Source organism: Stegostoma tigrinum, chromosome 18 (assembly GCF_030684315.1).
Source record: "Stegostoma tigrinum isolate sSteTig4 chromosome 18, sSteTig4.hap1, whole genome shotgun sequence".
Taxonomy (NCBI): domain Eukaryota; kingdom Metazoa; phylum Chordata; class Chondrichthyes; order Orectolobiformes; family Stegostomatidae; genus Stegostoma; species Stegostoma tigrinum.
The window spans coordinates 47108913-47130923 of NC_081371.1; the positions used below are offsets into that span (position 1 = coordinate 47108913).

The 22011-nt window shown below is 40.8% G+C and overlaps 1 protein-coding gene across 15 annotated transcripts in view; it reads left to right on the forward strand.

The window, feature by feature from the left end:
- The window catches only part of ppfibp1b (PPFIA binding protein 1b), a 152895-nt gene extending 131418 nt beyond the window's left edge, over positions 1-21477 (forward strand). For all 15 annotated transcript variants that reach the window (XM_048548823.2, XM_048548826.2, XM_048548825.2 and 12 more), the window contains 9 exons: positions 1139-1289; positions 4120-4231; positions 7208-7296; positions 8266-8388; positions 9062-9187; positions 9925-10113; positions 18071-18253; positions 18708-18773; positions 18930-21477. In XM_048548823.2, the coding sequence (XP_048404780.1) occupies positions 1139-1289; positions 4120-4231; positions 7208-7296; positions 8266-8388; positions 9062-9187; positions 9925-10113; positions 18071-18253; positions 18708-18773; positions 18930-19016 (1126 nt within the window). In that variant the 3' untranslated portion in view covers positions 19017-21477. The remainder of the gene's footprint in view (positions 1-1138; positions 1290-4119; positions 4232-7207; positions 7297-8265; positions 8389-9061; positions 9188-9924; positions 10114-18070; positions 18254-18707; positions 18774-18929) is intronic.
- Positions 21478-22011: the final 534 nt, after the last annotated feature.

The window sequence follows — 22011 nt, forward strand, 5'->3', positions numbered from 1 at the left end:
ATTCCAGCCTAATTAGGTGGCTTATGCACCAAGCCTACTTTCCATGTAGTAGTCCACATTCCTCAATTTCTCATTGTCGTATCTGGTCAACCCTGAATGATCAGGTTTGGTGAAAACATTTTTTTAAGCCCTACGCTAAAACTATGAGAAGTAAGAGAAGACCATGTGATCCTTTGAGCCTGTTCTGCCATTCAGTGAGAACTTTATTGACCTTGGTCTTAACACCACTTTCTTTCCTGTTTCTCCACATGCCTTGCTTCATTTAGAAGAAGAAATATACTATTAACCTTCATCTTGAATATATTTCAACTGATCAGTCATAGTTCTGTAGGATATAAAATTTGCATACCACCTATGTAGATTGTAAGGAAAAGAAATTGGAGTCATAAAATGCCTGCAGTGTGGAAGCAGGCCATCGGGTCCACACCAGACCCGCCCACCTACCCTAAGCCTGTAACCAAGCATTTTCCATTGATCCACCTAGCCTGCACATCCCTGGACACTATAGAGCAATTTAGCATGGCCAATCGACCTAACCTGCACGAATTTGGATTCTGAGAGGAAACTGGAGGAAACCCATGCAGACGTAGGGAGAATGTACATACACCACACAGTCACCCAAGGATGGAATCAAAACTGGGCCCCTGGCGCTAGAAGCGAGCAGTGCTAGCCACTGTGCTGTCTTTTTTTGTTCCTGTCGAGGAAGAATGCAACAAAGTAACCTCAGCAATTTATTTTTCTTGGTATTAATAGAAACTATAAACACAACAGGAATGACAACCAATTATGGGAGTAATTTATTTGGCAGGGCGCTAAAGAGAAAAAAGTAAATATGATGGCAATGTTACTGGAGGAGGGAATACTTGCTATTAAAAGGGATGTTTTAAACAGTCAATATGCTTGGAATGTAAAAGATAGATAATGGCCTGTTAACTGGTTAAATCGACCACATACATTCCGAAGTATAAAATGGGCAAAAGATAAGCTGGAGATGGATAGGAGCAATTAGAGAGCTTTCTGTAGTTAACCCACGGATCCTGTGGCTTGTATAGTATCTTAAGACTTGGTTATATAATAATTTTAAAAGAATTGCGTTCTAAATAAAATTCATCACTAGAGGAGTGTGATTTTTCTGCAGTGATCTGGATGCTCCATTTGCAAAGTGGACCAGAGAGCAAGTGTGTAACTGGCTGCATGACCAAGGATTGGGCATGTACGTAAGTGGTTCCAAATCCTGGATCACTTCAGGCCAGACTTTGCTACATGCATCTCAACAGGACCTCGAAAGAGTGAGTCAAATTACGACAACAACTTGCATTGTATGGTACTTTTAAAGTAGGAAAGCATATTAAGGCACTTCATATTGTGACTCAAAATAATTCTGGAACTTGCAAAGGGCATACTGGGGCATGTGATTTACAGAATAGTTAAACAGGGGGAAAGAGAATTTTCAGGATGGAATTCCAGATGTTGGGAGTAGAGACATCTGGAGGCATGGCCATTAGTTGTGTGGCAAAAGGAGTGAGACACCCTGCATCTGGCTGGTGAATTTCTAAACAGCAAGGTGTTTGTGCTTTTGATTTTCCATTAATATGACATATAATTAACAACTAATATAGTATGTAATCACTAAGATAGCTGACTTGTCCTGGAAAGCCACAAAGGGGAGCACTAAAGTAGAATTACAGGTTTGGTGGCATGTCTACCCTGGTTAGCAATGTAATTTCTCATTGAAATGTTAAATAAGAAGCTCTGTCTCAGGGTGTGGTTAATGTGATTGGCAGAACTGCTTATATTTCTCCTGACAGTTGATCAACGTTTAGCAACAGATCATGTTTGGTGATACCAAACTCCAATATTACTGAAGAAGAACACACTTTCTCAAAATTTTTGATTTTTACTCATCAGAGGAATTCATAAGAATACTTGAGGGGAAACCACCATTTCATACAATGAGAGGCAAGTGCTTGGTTAACAAGTGAATTCTGGTTGAGGTTTGTCCTTGAAGAATGCACTAGTTGATGACCGACAGTTAATTGCTAGCTTTCCTTTACATTTTAAACCGTGCAGGTTAGCTCTCACTGGTCAAGGTATTGCTAAGACAAGTTGATCTATAAATGACTCACCTATTTTGTGGAGTAGAAACAGGGAACATGCACACGCATTCTTTCTGTCAGCAAAGAACAGGACTCCTTTTATTACTTCTAGCAGCTTCCCATAAAGGGCAGTGTGTCTCACCGCTTTACTGACGATCCTGAGTTAGTTGTTAACGTAATTCTTCTACATTCAGGATTATCGAGCAAATGTTGTCCAATTAGGTAATTGCATATGATGCTGGACACTTGCAAATTTTGCAACTGCTAACCCATTGGGTACAGTCTGTACCTTGTGAACTGCTGAACAGATGTGCTTTGGGCTATGCATCTTACATACTGGGCATCATTACTGGCATTGAATTTCATATACCACAATATTCGTCTGATGAGCAGGACATCGTTTCAGCTTTACTGCAGCATCCTGATAGTGGTGAGCACACTATATAGTAGCAACGTGAAATTGAGGAGCTGTGAGGAAAGATCACCAGACCCAAAACATTAACTGTGATTTGTTTTCACAGATGCTGCCAGACCTGAGTTTTTCCAGCAATTTCTGTTTTTGCTAATGAAATAGATAACTTTGCCAATTAATTAATCTTAAATTACCTTGGAAAGTTAGCTCAAAACATAGATTGGACATTTTACAGGACCAAGAGTGACAGCCTTACGGCCGTTATTTAGTTTATGCAAGAGAAATTATCTGGGTATAGTAGCTATTAGCCCCCATGATGTCTTTGCATCACATTTCAGCGTGAAGTTGCATTTGCTGGAAAATCCTGTGTATATGTACAATTACGTTGACAACTAATTTAGGATCCAGTCAAACTCTGTCGTGCACTTGCCTGTGCTGTAAGATATACATATCAATATGTAGGACTCCGTTCTTTTAAAACTGAGAACATGTGCTCATTCTGTGCTTATTTCAACCAAACAATGTAAGTGACAACAATATAGTAGCCCATTTCTTAGGGCAATGCTGTGATCAATCGGTGTTAACCTGCCTAATTTAAAACCTAGCAGTTGACTGTCAATCATTATTAACTGCTGTATTCTCTATGGAAATGTCTGTACCAAACAGAATCCACTTGCCACCAGTCAGTTCTCTCCTTTCACACATTATAAATGTTTTCTTTGTGGTTCAGTACTAGTGAATTATCCTGATGAATGAACAACACACAGCTGCGACAAACTGTCTCTCTACAAACTGTTTTCTGGCATACTTCAGACTAGTGACACAATCTGATTGCTTGCTGTAGCTAATTCTTAATAGCTTGGAAAGATGTTAAACTTGGAGAGTGCTGAAAAGATTTACAAGGATGTTGCCAGGACTGGAGGGTTTGAGCTATACGCAGAGGCTGAATAGGCTGAAACTTATTTCCCTGGATTGTCAAAGGCTAAGAGGTTTATAAAACCTCTCTTTTTATCAACCTTAGAGGCTTATAAAATCATAAGGGGCATAGTTAGGGTAAATAGACAAGGTCTTTCTTTCCCTTGGAGTGGGGAAAGTGGGAGGTGTACAAAACCAGAAGTCATAGGTTAAAAGGTGAGGGGGGTGGAATTTAAAAAGGACCTGAGGTGTAACTTTTCCATGCAGAGGGTGATGTATTTATGCAACAAACTGCCAAAGGTGAGGCATTTACGACATTTAAAAGGCATCTGGTTGGGTACATGAACATTAAAGGTTTAGAAATACGGGCCACATGCTAGCAAATGGGACTAGGTCAGATTGAGATATCTGGTTGGTGCACATGGGTTGGACCAAAGGGTTTGTTTACTTGCTGTATGACTCTTGCAAATTGAATTGTGTCTCATTGTCCATTTAGTCATTTTTTTTGACATTAAGGCAATTTTGACATTACACTATGCTAGGCATACCAAGTTAGTATTTTCAAAAGAGAGAATATGTTGTTAGCAGAAATCTTCACACCGATGTTCTAATTCAATGTCTGTTGCAACGAATGTTCAGTAATTGAATTCCAAAAGTTTCCGCGAAGAATCATATTTGATCAACCTGTTTATATAGGAGCTTGGGATCAAGCATCCACTACATAGGAAGAAGTTGCAACTCGCTCTGCAAGCATTTGGCTCTGAAGAAGAAGATAACAAGGGAAAGCTGGACTACAACTGGGTGACGAGTGAGTAGAATAATATATAGCAATGTTCAATAAAGACTTGGGAGGTCAACAGTTGTGGTTATTTAAGGAAAATAAGGCCCTCTTAAGCATGTTGATTGCAATTGGGATATGTTCTGCTGTTTCTGGACCAACCTGGGTTTTATGGCTACAAATGGGCATAACATTTGAAAGAGAATGGAAGGTGAGTTTTTATTGACTGTCTGAAATCGGTTTTGAAACCTAGAGAACCACCAGAATATCGTGGAGGGAGAGACCAAGTAGAAATGTTGGATGGAAGAAAAAGTTTGGTGTGGGAAGGGAAAGAGAGATTTATGATCCTAGGTGGAGGTTATACTGGACAAGCAAGATCCCAGACTGAAACGTGGCATGATAGACATAAGTTGTATTTTTCCAGTTTGCTGTGCCATTCAATGAACGCTCGCATGAAACTGTCAGTGTACTTTAAAAACGTATGTTCTTTTATTTAATGTACAAAACTATATATTTTCTATGAGACAATTAGAAAGATCTTGTCATACACATCTAAATAAATTCAGCCGAATTTCCAGCAGTATTTTTACACGTGTTTCTCTCTTTTTATTCTTTAATTCCTTATTCGACTGACAAGGTCTTGGGTGTTTCATTTTAGTGATTGCACATTCCCAAGATGCACACGCAGTTTAGCTGATTTATTTTTTTCACTGAACCTCCAAAGGAAAAACTATTGCAGAGTGATATTGTTGCTGTAATTCAGAGAACCACATTAATGCTTTGGGGACCAGGTCTGGATTTTAATTTTTTTTTATTTTTGAAAATCTGGAATTAAAACTCTAACCATGAAACTAATGTTTACTGTCCTAAAAACTCTGATTCACTACTGCCCTTTAGGGAAGGAAAGCTGCTGGCCTGTCCTAGCCTACGGGTGGCTCCAGACCCATGGCAATGTGGTTCGCTCTCAAATGCCCTCTGAAATAGCATAGTAAGCCACTTAGTTCTGTGGAACTGCTTGAAAAATCAGCAAGTGGACAAACTATGTGACATCAGTCTCGGCACCAGAAGTGCTAACAGCAAACTCAGCTCTGAAGTGCCAGAATTGGAGAGCCTCCTTGCATACTAGCCAAGCAACAGCCTGATGTTGTCATACTCTTGCACCTTACAATGTGCCATACAGCTGGGTATTTTCTGTCCCACTGGCACCACTGACCCAGCTAAGATGGTGGTACATTGGTAAACGGTCATGAGGGAGTTCCTCTGGAAGTCCTCAACATTTACTGTGTGCCCTGTGAATTAGTGGTATCAGACCAAACATAAAGAAATCTGTACACCCACCCCTGCCAACAGCACTATGCAATCATATGGAGACAAAGTTCCATCTTGACATTAAGAGCTGCTTGCATGCCAAAGACCATAAGACTAAATGATTCTGTAACCAGTAATCCTGTTTAATTCTCTGCACTACTGCCACTTCTGGTTGTTAATGGTGGGGGACAGTTGAAAAACTCAGTGGACAAGGAACTTCCATAAATAATCCCCCTCCCCAGTTATGGGAGACCCCAGCACAATTGTGCAAAAATAAGATTCAAACTTTTGCAAAAACTTTCATTCCATAGTGCTGAGTGGATGACTATCTTTATCTCCTTCTAAAGTCCCCATAATTCTGCCTAGATACCAGACCTCACCAAATTTGATTCCCTCTGTGTGGTATTAAAAAATGACTGAAGGCAGAAACTACTGTAAAACTATGACCCCCTGCCAACAATAGAGCAATCATACTGACTATGTGCTTCTATCTAAGCTGTTCCAGTACAGATTCAGTACTTGGGCTGCCAAGTAGCAAGCAACATTCACTTTGCACAAATGCCAGGCAATGACCATCTCCAGTACAAGACAATCTAACCACTGTTCCCTGTCGTTCAATGGTATTACTATCACTGAATCCTCCACTATCAACATCCTGGGGTAACCATTGACCAAAACTTTAACTCGCCACATAAACACAGGTTATAAGAGCAGGTCAGAGGCTAGGTTTACTGTAGTGAGTAGCTCACCTTCTCACTCCCCAAAACCTGTCCACCATCTACAAAGCTTAAGCCAATAGTTTGATGGAATTCTCTACTTGCCTGGATGGGTGCAGATCCAGTGACGGTCAAAAGGTTTGACCCTGTCCAGGACAAAGCAGCCCACATGATTGACAATAAATCCACAAACACCCACCCCCTCAACCACTGATACTCCATGGTAGTGACAGTGTGTACCATCTACAAGACACCTTGCAGAAATTCACCGAAGATCCTCAGACAACACCTTCCAAACCCACAACCACTTCCTTCTAGAAGGACAAGGGCAGCCAATATATGGAAATACTACCACTTGCAAGTTTCCCCCCCCCCCACAAGCTAGACTTGGAAATATGTTGTCTTTCCTCCAGTGTCATTGGGACAAAAAACTTGGAATTCCTTCGTTAACAGTAATGCATGTTTACCTACACAAAATGGACAGCAGCAAATCAAGATGTGTCTCAGAAACCCCCGCCTTTTTCTGAAAGGCAATTGAGACTGACAGTGACAACAGTTGCAGCCAGAAAAACTGAATGAATCAAATCAAAGTGAGCCACACAAGCAGAGAGTACTGACTGTACTCAGATTTCCTGTGCTTGCAAAACTCAGAACATATTGTCCAGTATTAGGTGTGATTCTTCTAATAAGAAACAGTTAGCGCAATCTAGATTGCGCTAAGACTTGTGCTAATACAGAATTTAAGATGATCAACCAGGCTGTCAGTTTGTCTCACTTGTACAGCCAGGATGCACAGAAGGATGTACCTTTTGTAAAAGAAGAAAATACTGTGTTATGCTACTTCAATCTACAGAAAACCCCATACTTTTAGCCTCATCCAGCCACTTCAGCATGAAGTAATACACATTGTTTTGATTGTACAGATGTTTTCCAATCTTATTTCCTCACTGTCAAAGCAGTAAATAGAATTTATTCCCATTAGGGTGGCTGGATGACATTGGATTACCCCAGTATAAGACACAGTTTGATGAAGGGAGAGTTGATGGTCGAATGCTTCACTATGTGACTGTGGTAAGTAAATTCTTGTCAAGTCAAAGGTGAAAATATTTTCTTGAAAAGGCATATGACAGGACCCTTTAGTGTGCGATTACATACAAGGTTGAGTGAGTCCCTGGTGTCTCAGCGTGCCTGTATTTGCAACAGGCCAGAGACAGGCTTACACTTACTTTGACTAATATTCATTAAATGCCCTGGGCACTAAGGTAAATGTTTGAGACATCTGCAACTATAATAGAGCACCAAGTGGATGCTTTTCATTTGGCCCAGATGTTAAATCGTTGCCAACATATATGGTCCATCTGTACTCAAACAGAACACAAATAATGAAAGGGAAAGAAATCTTAAGCCAAGACACTTTTAGAGAATTCCATCCTAAGTTGTTTCAGTTAACCTTTCATGCTTAAAAAGCAAAGGTGCAAGAATGTTTTAAGCAAATAATCTTTAATGCAAATTTAGAGTTTCAAGCAAAATTATTTAAATGATTTCTAAAACAGCAAATTTTAGGCAATGGAGAAAATTCTTTAAACACGTGCAGGGGATAAAATTGATGTGGTTTGTGGTGATTTTTTAAGAAAAAAACCTGTTAACTGTGTTTTGCTAAGAAAGTAAAGACATGGTTTGCAAGACTGTATATGGGACTGGCTTTCAACCATTTTGTCTTTATTTTGTTTTAAGCAATCTTTTTAAAAATATTCTGTTCTGAACTAGTTTAAATTTGCTTATCTTAAAAAGATGCTTTGAGAGTTTCACTGCACTATTAAATATCTGTTGAACTAACAAGCTAAACACATCATCCTCTTTTTGTCTGGAAATTGTACTTGTATAAGTTGGCATGTACCTGCCATTTTTCCTGTGACACAATTATATTATCTCCTTGCTTTTACTATTGGCATTCAGTTTGCCTCGCATTCATTTCAGTAGTTTATCACAAGGATGTAGTACAGTTTCCCAAATTAGTTTTTATGATTTTTACTCCTGTAGGATGATCTGTTGTCGCTGAAAGTTGTCAGTGTTCTCCATCACCTCAGCATCAAGAGGGCAATTCAGGTTCTCCGAATAAATAATTTTGAAGCTAATTGCCTTCGTAGAAGGCCATCTGATGAGGTATGTGAAAGATTGCCAGGGGTCAGTTCGAGCTTGACTTTGCAGCAGCAAAACTTTGGTTCAGATCCCCCACTTGAGCTGTGGATGGTGTCATGTGAAGGCTTGACACTCCTGATTGTGGCAAAGATACTGAGAGAATTGTGAAGAGGTATCTGTGGGCTGCTATTTTCCAAACTAGCAGAGTGAAAATGCTTAGGAGCAAGCCCTTCAGAAAAGTGAAGGAAAAATTTGTAAAATATATTCTCTGAAATGATTTTTTTTTCCTCTTGTGCATTTGATGTTATGATTTTTTCTGCCTTCTAATAAGCACCGCTGCACTCCAGGCATGTGATGTGGGTATTGCTCCTCCTTTGAAGGGGAGCGGCCAGGAATTGACTGCAACATACATCATTATATTCTCTTAAATGAAATTGCTCTTTCTTATCTTGCATTTTCCAGTGATTATATTAAACTAATTTGTTGTCATTAACGTCTGTGAACCATGAGGTAATAAGCGTGACAGTTAATGATAGCATTTACAGTTTGCATTTACCTGATGACTGGAGTGTCTCTAAGTATGTACTCACTGTTAAAGATCGGAGGTGCAGGTAGCTGTACAGAATTAAAGTCTGTGTCAGCTCTTAAGTTTGCAAGGGAAGATCATTTTAATCAGCCATCACTTCCTGCTTTCTAGAATAACATCACCCCCGCTGAAGTCTCCCAGTGGACAAATCACCGAGTGATGGAATGGCTGCGATCAGCAGATTTGGCAGAATATGCACCCAATTTGCGTGGTAGTGGTGTGCATGGTGGATTAATGGTAAGTAGGAATGGGGTGGAAAGGCAGACATTTAAAGCAGGTTATGTTCCCTTCACACCACCATCACCACCACCACACACTAGTTAGGAATAAAAGCGCCAAACACTTTAGGAATAGAAGATTGTGAATGCAAAAAACAATTTTCTTTTAAAAGGAAAATATAGTGGATGCTGAATATCTTAAACAAAATTTTGTTTATGCTCAGGTAGTCTGGTAGTATCTGTAGAAAGAGAAACAGAGCCAACAATTCAGGTCAGTGACCTTTCATCAGAACTGAATAATGTTGGTGAATAAGACTCTGACAAGAGGTTTTAGGCTGGGAGCTTATTTGTTCTTTCCTGCATCCACACCTTAGATTTTTCCTTGGTTTGTACTTTATTCTGTTTTTATTTCTCTCATTAAAATCTGCCAGCATGTGGCAGTTAGTCAAATACAGGCTTTTGGTCTGTAGCTGGTTGCTAGTGCGTCGAGATTGTGAGAAGTCAGTAGCTATTTGTTTCATTGGTTGGGAATAGTAATTTTCTTCAGTGGAAATCAAATACAACAGGAGATATTTCAAGCTTGCACTGTGCAATCTTATTTTTGGAACTTAAATGGAATCCTGTGTGCCTAACATTAATGTTGTAACCATGGATAGTCTGAGGTGTGAGGGCAGATGTGTGCAAGGTTGTGAAGTCTTGGTCAAGAATATATGGTAAATGTGATTAATCTAAATATGGCTTCTGTTCCATCTACAGGTTCTAGAACCTCGTTTTAATGTGGAAACACTAGCGATGCTGTTGAATATTCCTCCTAACAAGACCCTGCTTAGACGACACTTAGCTACTCACTTTAATTTGCTGGTTGGTCCTGATGCTCAACAGCAGAAACGAGAGGCTGTGGAATCCCCAGACTATTCTCTTCTAACAGCCACTGCCAAAGTAAAGGTGGGGATGAAAAGCAGCCCATGTAAATCAAAACTATTGTTTCTCCTTATTCTGTTCTGCATTAGTGTGCTCATACTTTTTGCAAATTACAACAATGAACAATTCAAAGCATCATCTAGGTGTATTCAAAAGCATGTTGAAGGCTGAGACTCTGCATTGTAGATAGAGAAGTCTTCTGTTGCATAGAAAAGCAGTTATTAAAGCTTTCCTTGCTCTCAGTTTTCAGAATATAGAACAGTGCAGCACAGGAACGGGCCATTCGGCCAATGATGTTGTGCTGAACATGATGCCAAATTAAACTAATCATTTCTGCCTGCCTTTTTCCATGTCCCTCCATTCCTTGTATATTCATGTGCTTATCTAAAAACCCCTTAAATACCCCTATTGTATCTGCCTGTAGCACCACCCCTGGCAGCACGTTCCAGACTCTTACACCTCTGTGTAAAAACAAAAGCTTGCCCTTCACATCATCTTTGAACTCGCCCTTACCTTCAATGCATGCCCCTAGTGTTAGATATTTCACCTCTGGGGGAGAAAGGATTGACAGTCAGTCTATTTATGCATCTCATAATTTTGCAAACTTTTTATCAGTTCTCCCCTCAGGCTCGAGAACAACCCTAGATTTTCTAGCCACTCCTTATAGCTCATAATCCTGGTAAGCCTCTTCTGCACCCTTCCCAAAGCTTCCACTTACTTCCTGTAATGTGGCAGCCTGAATTGAATGCAATGTTGCAAGTGTGGTCTAATCAAAGTCTTATAAAGCTGCAACATGACATCTTAACTCTTGTACTCGATGCCCTGACCAATAAAGGCAAGCATGCCATAGGCTGACTTTACTGTCCTGTCTGTTTGTGTGGCAACATTCGGGAAGCTATGGACTTGAACCCCAAAATCCTCCTGTGCATCAATATTGTTCAGGGTCCTACCATTAACTGTATACTTCTCCTTAACATTTGATCTCCCAAAGTACCTCATGCTTGCCTAGATTAAATGCCATCTGCCATTTCTCTGCCGATATCTACAACTGATCTATTCCTGCTGCATCCTTTGATAACCTTCTACACTATGCACAGCTCCACTGATCTTTTGTCTTCTGCTAACCTACCTATCTACGTTTTCATCAAATATATCTCAAACAGCAGAGGTCCCAGTTGTGGAACACTGCTAGTCATGCACCTCCAGCCAGTAAAATACCCACCATTACCCTCTGCCTTAAGTCACCATGAATCCTGTGACTCTTAAGCTTTTGGATGAGATTACCATGAGAGACTTTATTGAAAACACTACTAAAATCCATGTAGACAACATCCACTACTCTACCCTCATTGATCACCTTGGTCACCAACTTGAAAAATTCGATCAAGTTAGTAAGACATGACCTGCCTTGCACAAAGCCATGCTGACAGTCCAAATCCTTCCCGTGGGTGAATACTGATGCAAAGTACTCATTTAAGAGCTCGCTCACATCCTCTGCCTCCAAACACAACTTACCTCCTTTATTCTTGAGTGGTCCTAACCGTTCTCTACTTATCCTCTTGTTTTTAATGTGTATATATAGAATGCCTTGGGATTCTCTTTAACCTTGCTTGCCAAGGTCATTTCATGGCCTACCCTTGTACTCCTAATTCCCTGCTTGAGCTCTTGCCTGCTTTCCTTATATTTCTCATGAACCCTGTTTGATTTGGCTTCCTAAACCCTATGCATATTTTTCCCCCCTTGTGACTACATTCACAACATCCCTTGTTATTCAAGGGTCCCTTACCTTGCCATCCTTGCCCTTCCTCCTCACTGCAACATATCAGTCGGTCTTTAAACAGCTCCCCACATGTCAAATGTAGACTTGTCCAATAATAGCTGCTCCCACTTAACTCTGCCTAGCTCCTGCGTAATTCAGTCTTAATTTGTCCACCTCCAATTTAGTACTTTTCCACAAGATCCTGACTTATCCTTATTCATAGCTATCTTAACACTTAAGGAGTTGTCATCACTGTTTTCAAAATGCTCTCCCACTGTGAGGTCAGTCACTTGAACAGTTTTGTTATCTGATACAATGTCCAGTATGGTCCTCTTCTAGTTGAACCAATCCATATGCTGTTTCAAGAAACCCTCTTGAATGCACAAAGAAATCCTGCTCCCTCTAAGCCTCTTGCTGTAAGGAAGTCCCAGTGAATATTGGGGAGGTCAAAGTCACCCAGTATGACAATCCTGTTATTGCATCTTTCCACAATCTACACTCCTTCATTCTTCAATGTTTTGGTGGCTTTGGGGGACCTATAGCATAATCCCATCAGAGTTGCCCCCTCCTTATTTTTGAGCTGTATCCATATTGCCTCAGTGGATGAATCCTCCACTATGTCCTCTCGAGTGCAGATGTGACATTCTTCCTGATTAGTAAAGCAATCCTCCACCTCTTTCACATTCCCTTCTGTTTTGTCTAAAACAATGAAACCCTGGAATGGTTGGCAGCCAGCCTGTTCCCTCTTGACCAAGTTTCTGTAATGACCACAACATCCTAGTCCCACATACTGATCCGGGCTCTAAGCTCACCTGCCATGCCCATAATACTCATTGTGCTGAAATAAGCATAGTTAAGCCCATCAGCCCCATTGTGTTCATTTACCGATCTTGGCCAGTCCTCCTTTTCTGATTTACTGGTCCTAACATCTACCTTCCCCTCAATCCCTCTATTTGCTGACCTGCTGCTGTGGTTCCCAGCCCTATGCCACTCTAGTTTTAACTCTCCCAAGTAGCACTAGCGAACCTCCCTGTGAGGATATTGGTACCCCTGTAGTTTAGGTGCAACTCATCCCTCTTGTACAGGTCATCCCTGCCACAGAAGAGGTCCCAATGATCCAAGAACCTGAAACCCTGCCCTTTTGCACCAACTGCAGAAATTACTGCCCTTTGAAGTCCTACTTTTCAGCCTCTCTCCCAACTCCCTGTACTCTCTGCATAAGGCCCCATCAGTCTTTCTACCTATGTCATTTGGTGTCAGTGTGTGCAATGACCTCTGGCTGCTCACCCTTGCCCTTGAGTTGCATGGAATTGCTCAGATGTCCTTGATCCTGACACCGGGGAGGCAGCATACCATCCTGGAGTTTGAAACACAGTCACAGAAATGCTGGTCTGTGCCTCTACGTAACAAGTTTCTTATGGCTCACTTGAACTTTGGCCAACCCTGCTGTACAGCAGAGTTGTAGTGCTATTCGCCTCGCTGCTGCTGTTGTATTCCCAAGAGGCTGTTCTCCGTGTTTCCCCCCCCCCCCCAACCACGCCCCCTTAAAAAAACTGTATCCGAAACAGTACCCCTGTTGGAGAGGGAAATAGCCACAGGAGACTTCTACACTGCCTGCCTGCCTGTCCTAACCCAGTCACCCACTTACCTGACTGAACCTGTGGTGTGACCACCTCCCTGTAACTAGTGTCTCACTCTGTCTGCCTCCTATATGCTCCTCAGTGTGTCCGGTTGCCGCTCCAACCAAGCCACGTGGCCTGTGAGGAGCTACAGCTGGTCACAATTCCTGAAGACGTAGCTGTCAGAGACACTAGAGTGCTCTTTGATCTCCCACATTTAGCAGGAGGAGCACACTACTGCCCTAACTGCCATATCTGTCCCTACGCTAGGAAAAATGAAAGAATCTTACCTTGCCTTTACTTTGCTCATCATTTTCGCCTAAGCATGCACATACGCAAACCAGAGCACTTCCACCAATACAGCAGCTACTCCCAAAACATTTTGGTAATTTTTAGTTAACTGGTTGCTTAAATTAAAATGCAATCTTTACGGTCAGACCAAGCACCTCCTTGGCTACAACAAATTTTCTAACAGCCTTTCTCAATTTTTTATTTTGGTTAGAGGAGGAGGGAGGGATTGAAACACTACATTAATGTAATATCTGGCATTTACTGTTGCTTGACAGTGGGTTCTTCAGTCTGCTGTTCAGTCATGGTGACTGAGCCAGCATCTCGTAGAATGCTCCTCTGCTGCCTTCTGTTGGATGATCCTCCTATTTAATCACTGGGTGGGATGATCAATTTTATTTGAGCAAAATGTCTACCAATAGCTGCTATCCAAAATGGGAGATTGTTTTTCCTTACAATGAGGAACGAAAGTGGTAGTTTGTTTTCTTGTATTAATTTACTGATACGGTGCTTAGATTTGTAGAGGAGAAAAGGCTGTCTATATGTGTCTTTGTATAGTGCTTTTCATGACTACTAGCCATCTCAAAGCACTTTGCAGCTAATAAAGTACTTTGAAATGCAGTCACTCTTATTCTGGACAAGATGTGGCCACCTTTTTACTGTCAGACTCAAAGATATGGTCATCACCAAGTATTGTCTTTTGTGATGTTGACTGAGGGTTCAGTCGTGGTCTGGTTACTGAAAATAGCCTCCTGCCCTTCTTTAAGATTGGCCCTTGAGATTTTTTACGTCCATCTGAGTAGGTAGATGGGGATTTGGTTTCCTATCTCAACCAAATGTCAGCAACCGTGGATTCTGTTGCCCCTGCTCAGTGCTGGCCAGGAGTGTCAGCCATGATTTTCATGCTTGCACCTGGAGTTGAACCAGATCTTGAAGCCTCAGAGGCATTCATGCTGTCAGCTCAATTGTAGCTGACACTAATTTTTTTTTGTTCTTGTTGAACTTTGGAATTTAGAATTCTTGATTTCATTTTGCTAACTGCTCCCTGTAGAGGAAGAAAATTCTGAAGGGGATAGGATTTATGACCATCTGGAGGAGCATGGCCTGATCAAATACAGTCAGCACGGCTTTGTGAGGGGTAGGTCATGCCTCACAAACCTTAGAGTTTTTTGAGGATGTGACTAGAAAAGTTGATGAGGGTCGAGCTGTGGATGTGGTGTATATGGACTTCAGTAAGGCATTTGATAAGGTTCCCCATGGTAGGCTCATTCAGAAGGTCAGGAGGAATGGGATACAGGGGAACTTAGCTGCTTGGATACAGAATTGGCTGGCCAACAGAAGACAGCGAGTGGTAGTAGAAGGAAAATATTCTGCCTGGAAGTCAGTGGTGAGTGGGGTTCCACAGGGCTCTGTCCTTGGGCCTCTACTGTTTGTAATTTTTATTAATGACTTGGATGAGGGGATTGAAGGATGGGTCAGCAAGTTTGCAGACGACACAAAGGTCGGAGGTGTCGTTGACAGTATAGAGGGCTGTTGTAGGCTGCAGCGGGACATTGACAGGATGCAGAGATGGGCTGAGAGGTGGCAGATGGAGTTCAACCTGGATAAATGCGAGGTGATGCATTTTGGAAGGTCGAATTTGAAAGCTGAGTACAGGATTAAGGATAGGATTCTTGGCAGCGTGGAGGAACAGAGGGATCTTGGTGTGCAGATACATAGATCCCTTAAAATGGCCACCCAAGTGGACAGGGTTGTTAAGAAAGCATATGGTGTTTTGGCTTTCATTAACAGGGGGATTGAGTTTAAGAGTCGTGAGATCTTGTTGCAGCTCTATAAAACTTTGGTTAGACCGCACTTGGAATACTGCGTCCAGTTCTGGGCGCCCTATTATAGGAAAGATGTGGATGCTTTGGAGAGGGTTCAGAGGAGGTTTACCAGGATGCTGCCTGGACTGGAGGGCTTATCTTATGAAGAGAGGTTGACTGAGCTTGGTCTCTTTTCATTGGAGAAAAGGAGGAGGAGAGGGGACCTAATTGAGGTATACAAGATAATGAGAGGCATAGATAGAGTTGATAGCCAGAGACTATTTCCCAGGGCAGAAATGGCTAGCACAAGGGGTCATAGTTTTAAGCTGGTTGGTGGAAAGTATAGAGGGAATGTCAGAGGTGGGTTCTTTACACAGAGAGTTGTGAGAGCATGGAATGCGTTGCCAGCAGCAGTTGTGGAAGCAAGGTCATTGGGGTCATTTAAGAGACTGCTGGACATGCATATGGTCACAGAAATTTGAGGGTGCATACATGAGGATCAATGGTCGGCACAACATTGTGGGCTGAAGGGCCTGTTCTGTGCTGTACTGTTCTATGTTCTATGTACTCTAAATTCCGTACAGTTCAAAGCATCTGCCATTTCTCATTGGCCATCATTGGGTGTATTGAAGCTAAGATTGAGTTTCTTTTTATTTAAGATAATCAAGGGACAAGAATATTACAAATAGAAAAAGGGATAGAGAATTTGGCTCTCTGTCTGTCCTGGTATTCAATATAATTTCGTTAAGTATATGTAAGACGGAGAGAGGTTCTTGATTGCCGAGGGGAACAAGGGTTACGGGTTGAAAAACTTATCAGTCATGAATAAATGTCTGAACCAACTCGAGCTGAATGGCCTAATTTCTGCTCCTATGCCTTATGGTCTTAATATAAGAGCTGACCCCACTTCCTCACTCACTCCTGTATTAAATTCCCTGAAAAATCATGTATCTACCCCATCTCTGATTATACGGCTAACAGAAAAGATTAATCAAATTTTGGCAGTGATCTTATTGTATGATGGAGTTGACAGAAATATGTTTGAATGTACTTCCACTATATCATGCCACAGTTTTACAAGGTAAATTTGCATTCTGATTAAGGCACCTCATTTCCATTTAATTTCCCTAATTTTCCCAGTCACTCTTGCTGTAGGACTGAGACTGCAATCAGCCCTTCAGTTGCTCTGTTCTGCTTCAGAATTCGGTTGGATCATAATTGATCTCTATCTTAACTCCATTTAGTCTGCCTTAAATCCATAACTGAATAACTTTATCTGACAAATTATCCCCAAACCTCAGCCCAGGATTTAATTGTCTTCTGAAGGTCTAAGGATATTTAATTGGATTATTTGTACTAATTTTACCTGACAGTTGTAATTGATGTCGATATGAACTCTGTTTAAATGTCAGTTTATTTATGCTATTATAATGTTGAGAAGCTCTGTTGTACCATCCTGGGCAGCATCATGGCTCAGTGATTCACACTGCTGCCTTGCAGCACCAGAGACCTGGGTTTGATTCCAGCCTTGGGCGACTGCCTGTGGAGTTTGCATGTTTCTGCCAGGTTTTCCAGTGTTTTCCCATAGTCCAAAGATGTGCAGGTTAGGTGATTTGGCTATGCTAAATTGCACCGTAGTGTTCAGGGATGTGCAGGCTAGGAGGGTTGACTATGGTAGATATGGGGCTGTGGGGATAGGATCGGATGCTCTTCGGAGGATCAGTGCAGACTTGATGTGCCAAATGGCCTTTATGTGAACAGTAGGGATTAGAACATAGAACAATACAGCACAGGAATGGGTCCGTGGCTCACTATGTTGTACCAAACATAATGCCAAATATTATTAATCCCTTCTGCCTATCCTTAGTCCATGACCCTGTATTCTTTGCATATTCATGTGCTTATCTAAAAATCCCTTTAAGTGCCCCTATTGTATCTGCATCCATCACCACCTCTGGCAGCACATTCCAGACTCCTATCATTTTGTATTTTTAAAAAAAACTTGCCTCTCACATCTCCTTTGAACTTCTCCCTCCTCACCTTTAAATGCGTGCCCCCAGTATTGGACATTTAAACTCTGGGGAAGAATTCTGTCAACCGTATCTATGCATTTCATAATTTTATAGACTTTAATCAAGTCTTCCTTCAGCCTCCGCTGCTCTCAAGAAAACAACCCAAGATTTTCTAGCTTCTCCTACAGCTCATACACTGAGAAATCTAGGCAGCATCCTGGTAAACCACCTCTGCACCCTCTCCAAAGCCTCGACTTCTTCCTTGTATGGCGATCAGAATTGAATACAATGCTGTAAGTGTGGCCTGACCAAAGTCCTTTAAAGCTGCAACATGACATCCTAAGTCTTATACTCAATTCCCAACCAATTAAGGCAAGCATGGCATATTCCACCTTTACCATGCTATCTCACGTGGATTCTATCTAAATAAAGGGTATAAATTGGTTTGTAGTTACCTATGACTCTGGATGGTGATAATTGTAGACTGTTCTCCTACAGCCAAGAAAGCTGGCATTCAGTAACTTTGGAAGCTTGAGGAAACGAAAACAGGATGAAGAAGAATACGTATGTCCGATGGAATTGGGGCTTCCTGCAGGAACTGGCTTCAGACAAGGAAATAAACAAGGACGAGGGATAGAACTACGAGTTTATAATGATGAAGACTTGGACAGGATAGAGCAGGTATAACTGACTGTGTACATACTAATGGTTAATCCTTTGAATTAAGATTCCTAGTAGAAACCATTTTTGGACTTTGCTAAGAACGTAAATTTAATTGATGTGTACGTCAGCATGAAAGCTGCTACTTCTAGGCTGCTGGTAGAGCTCGTCTCAGAGGAGTTGGGAATCTGTTTGTTCAAGTGCTTTCAGCTGCTATTGGTGCCTTTGTATTTTTCCCAAGCTTTTGCGTTTGTGTGCTGAAAGAAGTCCAGGCAGTTTACAGACATAGCCCTCTTCTTGTCCATTATCTGAGGTGAGTTACAAAAGCATTTTGAGAATGATTGATTGGGAAAGAGGTGCCAATAGGACGAGAGGAACTGCTGGTCGGTTGGATTATAATTGACTATGTCTGTGGTGGTGTTTTATTAAAGAATGCTCTTCCAAGAGGATAACAATGCGTGCTACTTATTTTTAGATGGATGATTCTGAAGGAACAGTGAGGCAAATTGGAGCGTTCTCTGAGGGAATCAACAACCTAACAGTAAGTGTGGCACTGAAAAGCAATAATCTTAAAATGAGAAATGTGCCCATAATATGTATAACAAGAGACTCTGTACCAGTATTTTCAAAGTTTGTTTTTAAATTTTGTTTTTGCCTACTCACCTTGTGCCTCAGTATCTTTTCTTTTTCTTTGTAGCACATGCTAAAAGAGGATGAGCTGTTTAAAGATTTGAGTGCTGGCTCCCCATGCACCAGCATGACGGATGAAGACTCAAATGTGTAATTGTGAATCACAACTCGATGCCTTGAATATGGACATGGCTTTTTAACGGGAGTTTTTAGACCAACACTACAAAATTTTAAATTCCTGCACTACTAATACCTTGGCTTCATGTCACATTATGCAAATACGTAACAGCGTACATTGAATTATTTCTCCTGTTTGGAAAGATCTTGTACCTATACTTTTGCAGAAAAATCCAATCATTGTCAGAACCATTGGACTGCAGTCCTTTGAGAAAAGTAAATTCCACACGTTTTCAATTTAAAATTCATCTTGTTTAATTAGACCATAGATGCAAGTAATTTATTTTTGTAGATTCCATTGTACAGTGGTTCAGTACAGAATTAAATGCCAATTCTTGTATTTTTTTCATCAAGATATTGGGGAACTTTTAATAAGAGATGTGAAGAGCTAACAGTGCTAGTGTTTCTGCTGGCCTGATTACCAAATTCACTCCTGCAGTCTGGTCTGACTTCCAAACCCAATAAATTGGGTTCAGCAGCCAAAAAAACTCTAATTATGAGAATGAAGCAATATTTCCAGAATGCCTTAAAAAACCAAAAATACTGCCATTTTATTAATGTCACTTATTTTACAGTGATTTTGCCTTGTCCTGCCACAATACAAATTTTGTACTACTTGTAATGTCTTTCTAAATGGCAGGTAAAAGGGCATGTTTTATAACAAGCAACTTATACTGAGATCACTGACGAGTGCGGTGATTTATGTTGATGTAAGGATTGCATACCAGCTGGTTACTGGCCTAGAATCCGCACAGAATTTATCAAGTATTTTTCAAAATGTGAGGTTTGAAGTACTGTAATTCCTGTTTTGTAATCTGAACTGCAATTATAATTTAGCAAGTCTTAACAGAATTGGACTGTTGGGGTGGAACCATGTTCATTTTGTGTCTGGATATTTTAAATGGTACATACCACATTGTGAGAACTATTTCCATTTCTTAACCAGAAGGGTAACTGGTGATCATGTTGCTGATTGGTGTGGACACTGTTTAACTGGCTTAAGCAATTTGATTATCCTTCATCATATAGACATCAGTATCTTGCAATCCACTTGGATGGTTGGGTTGTGTGGAAATTACACAGCACCGTGGCTCAGTGGTTAGCACTGCTCCCTCAGCACCGGGGATCTGAGTTCAGTTCCGGCCTCAGGCAGCTAACTATCTGTGTGGAGTTTGCATGTTCTCCCCGAGTCTGCGTGGTTTCCTCCAACAGTCAAAAGATGTGCAGGTTAGGTGGATTGGCCAGGCTGAATTGCCTGTAGCGTCTAGGTTGGGATGCTGTTCAGTGGTTTGGTGTAAACCCGATGAGGTGAATGGCCTGCTTCCACCCTGGTGGATTCTATGATCTATAATAATATACAGTCTAGCTCAGTATTAGTTTAAAATCGATCATCATCACCCGTCCTGTCAGAATGGACTGAGATTCTTGCTAACCTATTTCTATACATCAGTGCTATAAATTACATAATACTTCTGCATTGGAAATGCAGTCAACTTAAATATGGAATCCTGAGCAAATGCTTTTTACAGAATCATGAACCCTTTCTATGCAGCAATTTGTAATTGTTCTGTATTGCATAATGCATCAATAGTAATATGTAATTTTGTTCCACAAATATATATTTTAGCCAAAAATTATGTCCATATGACTTTAAAATTTAAATAGTCTCCTTATTTAAACATCAGGAAGAAAACTAAAGCTACAGCTTCCTGTTTGCTCAAGTCTCTGAACGCTATGTATTTTTCTACACACTCTTCAAACAGAAGACAAATTACTTTCGTATCATTGAAAAGAAAACTTCAGTTTTGAGGGTAATCTACTGGCAGTCAGGGAGTCTCAGAAGCAAGATTTTCAAAACAACATCACAACCACTTGTTTCTGAATCTGAAAACTGTAACCCGGCATCAAACCTGATGTTCAATGTGCTTTATATTTTTTATTTATTTCACTGTTAATGGTGCCATTATTCTGCCATATACATTAATGTTGAGGGTTTCTTGTGCAATGTTTGTGACTTATCTATGTATTTAGTGTATTTCCATTGATAACATTTATTTGAGCAGTAACCTTTTTTGCAAGATTTTGTTGGGCTCCAAATTGTGTTGAAAAAGAACTCAAGATTCTTGCATCAGCCTCCAAGAACATGAAGACTCATTTTAGTGTGAATTTTCTTTCCACTCCTGTCTTAAAGTAAAATTAGCTTGTTCGCTCATTGCGTTCTGTGAAGGTAATTATGGGCAAACAGTGGTACAGGTACAGTGTGTACCTCATAACAACCACTCAAAATACCATTCGAAGAATAGTTTTTGTCTCCAGTTTAGTGGCCAAGCTTCTTCGAATGCAGTGTCAAAATCAACATTTATTACAGAATTGATGTTTCTATTATCCTTTGCCCTCAATTGTATGTTTTCCAAGTGGAAATAAAATATTGCATAATGTATTTGTTTGAATTGCATATTTTTCCCCTCAGTTACCAGCAGAATTGTTCCAGGGAAGGAAATCCCAGATATTACTCCCACAGCATGGGTCATGGTTTTAGAAGAACTTTGCTCAAGGCTACTGCATTTTCTTCATCATTGTAGATGTCTCCTGTGGCTGGACAAAAACAGGGCTATAGGTCCCCTCGGCATGTGTACTTTGTTTTCAGGAGTGGAGATTTATTGGATTTTAAAAGTGTTGCTATTGCTGTGTCAACACTCTCATTAACAAAGTTATTCTTGTCTAATTACAGAAAAGATGTAATTCTACTAGAAAAGGGATTTGAGCATGTTGCCAGAATTGGAAAAACTGGATATATGGTGAATGCTCCCCATGGAACTTTGGGGAAAATGTAATTATATACAGGGCTAGGGAAGGCCTACTTGCCATCAGTTACTGACCTCTAAGGTATGAATTTAAAGGAGAAATTATAAATTTCCTTTCAATTTCTTACTGATTCTACTGCAAGACTACAGAGCAGATGCTGGAAAGTG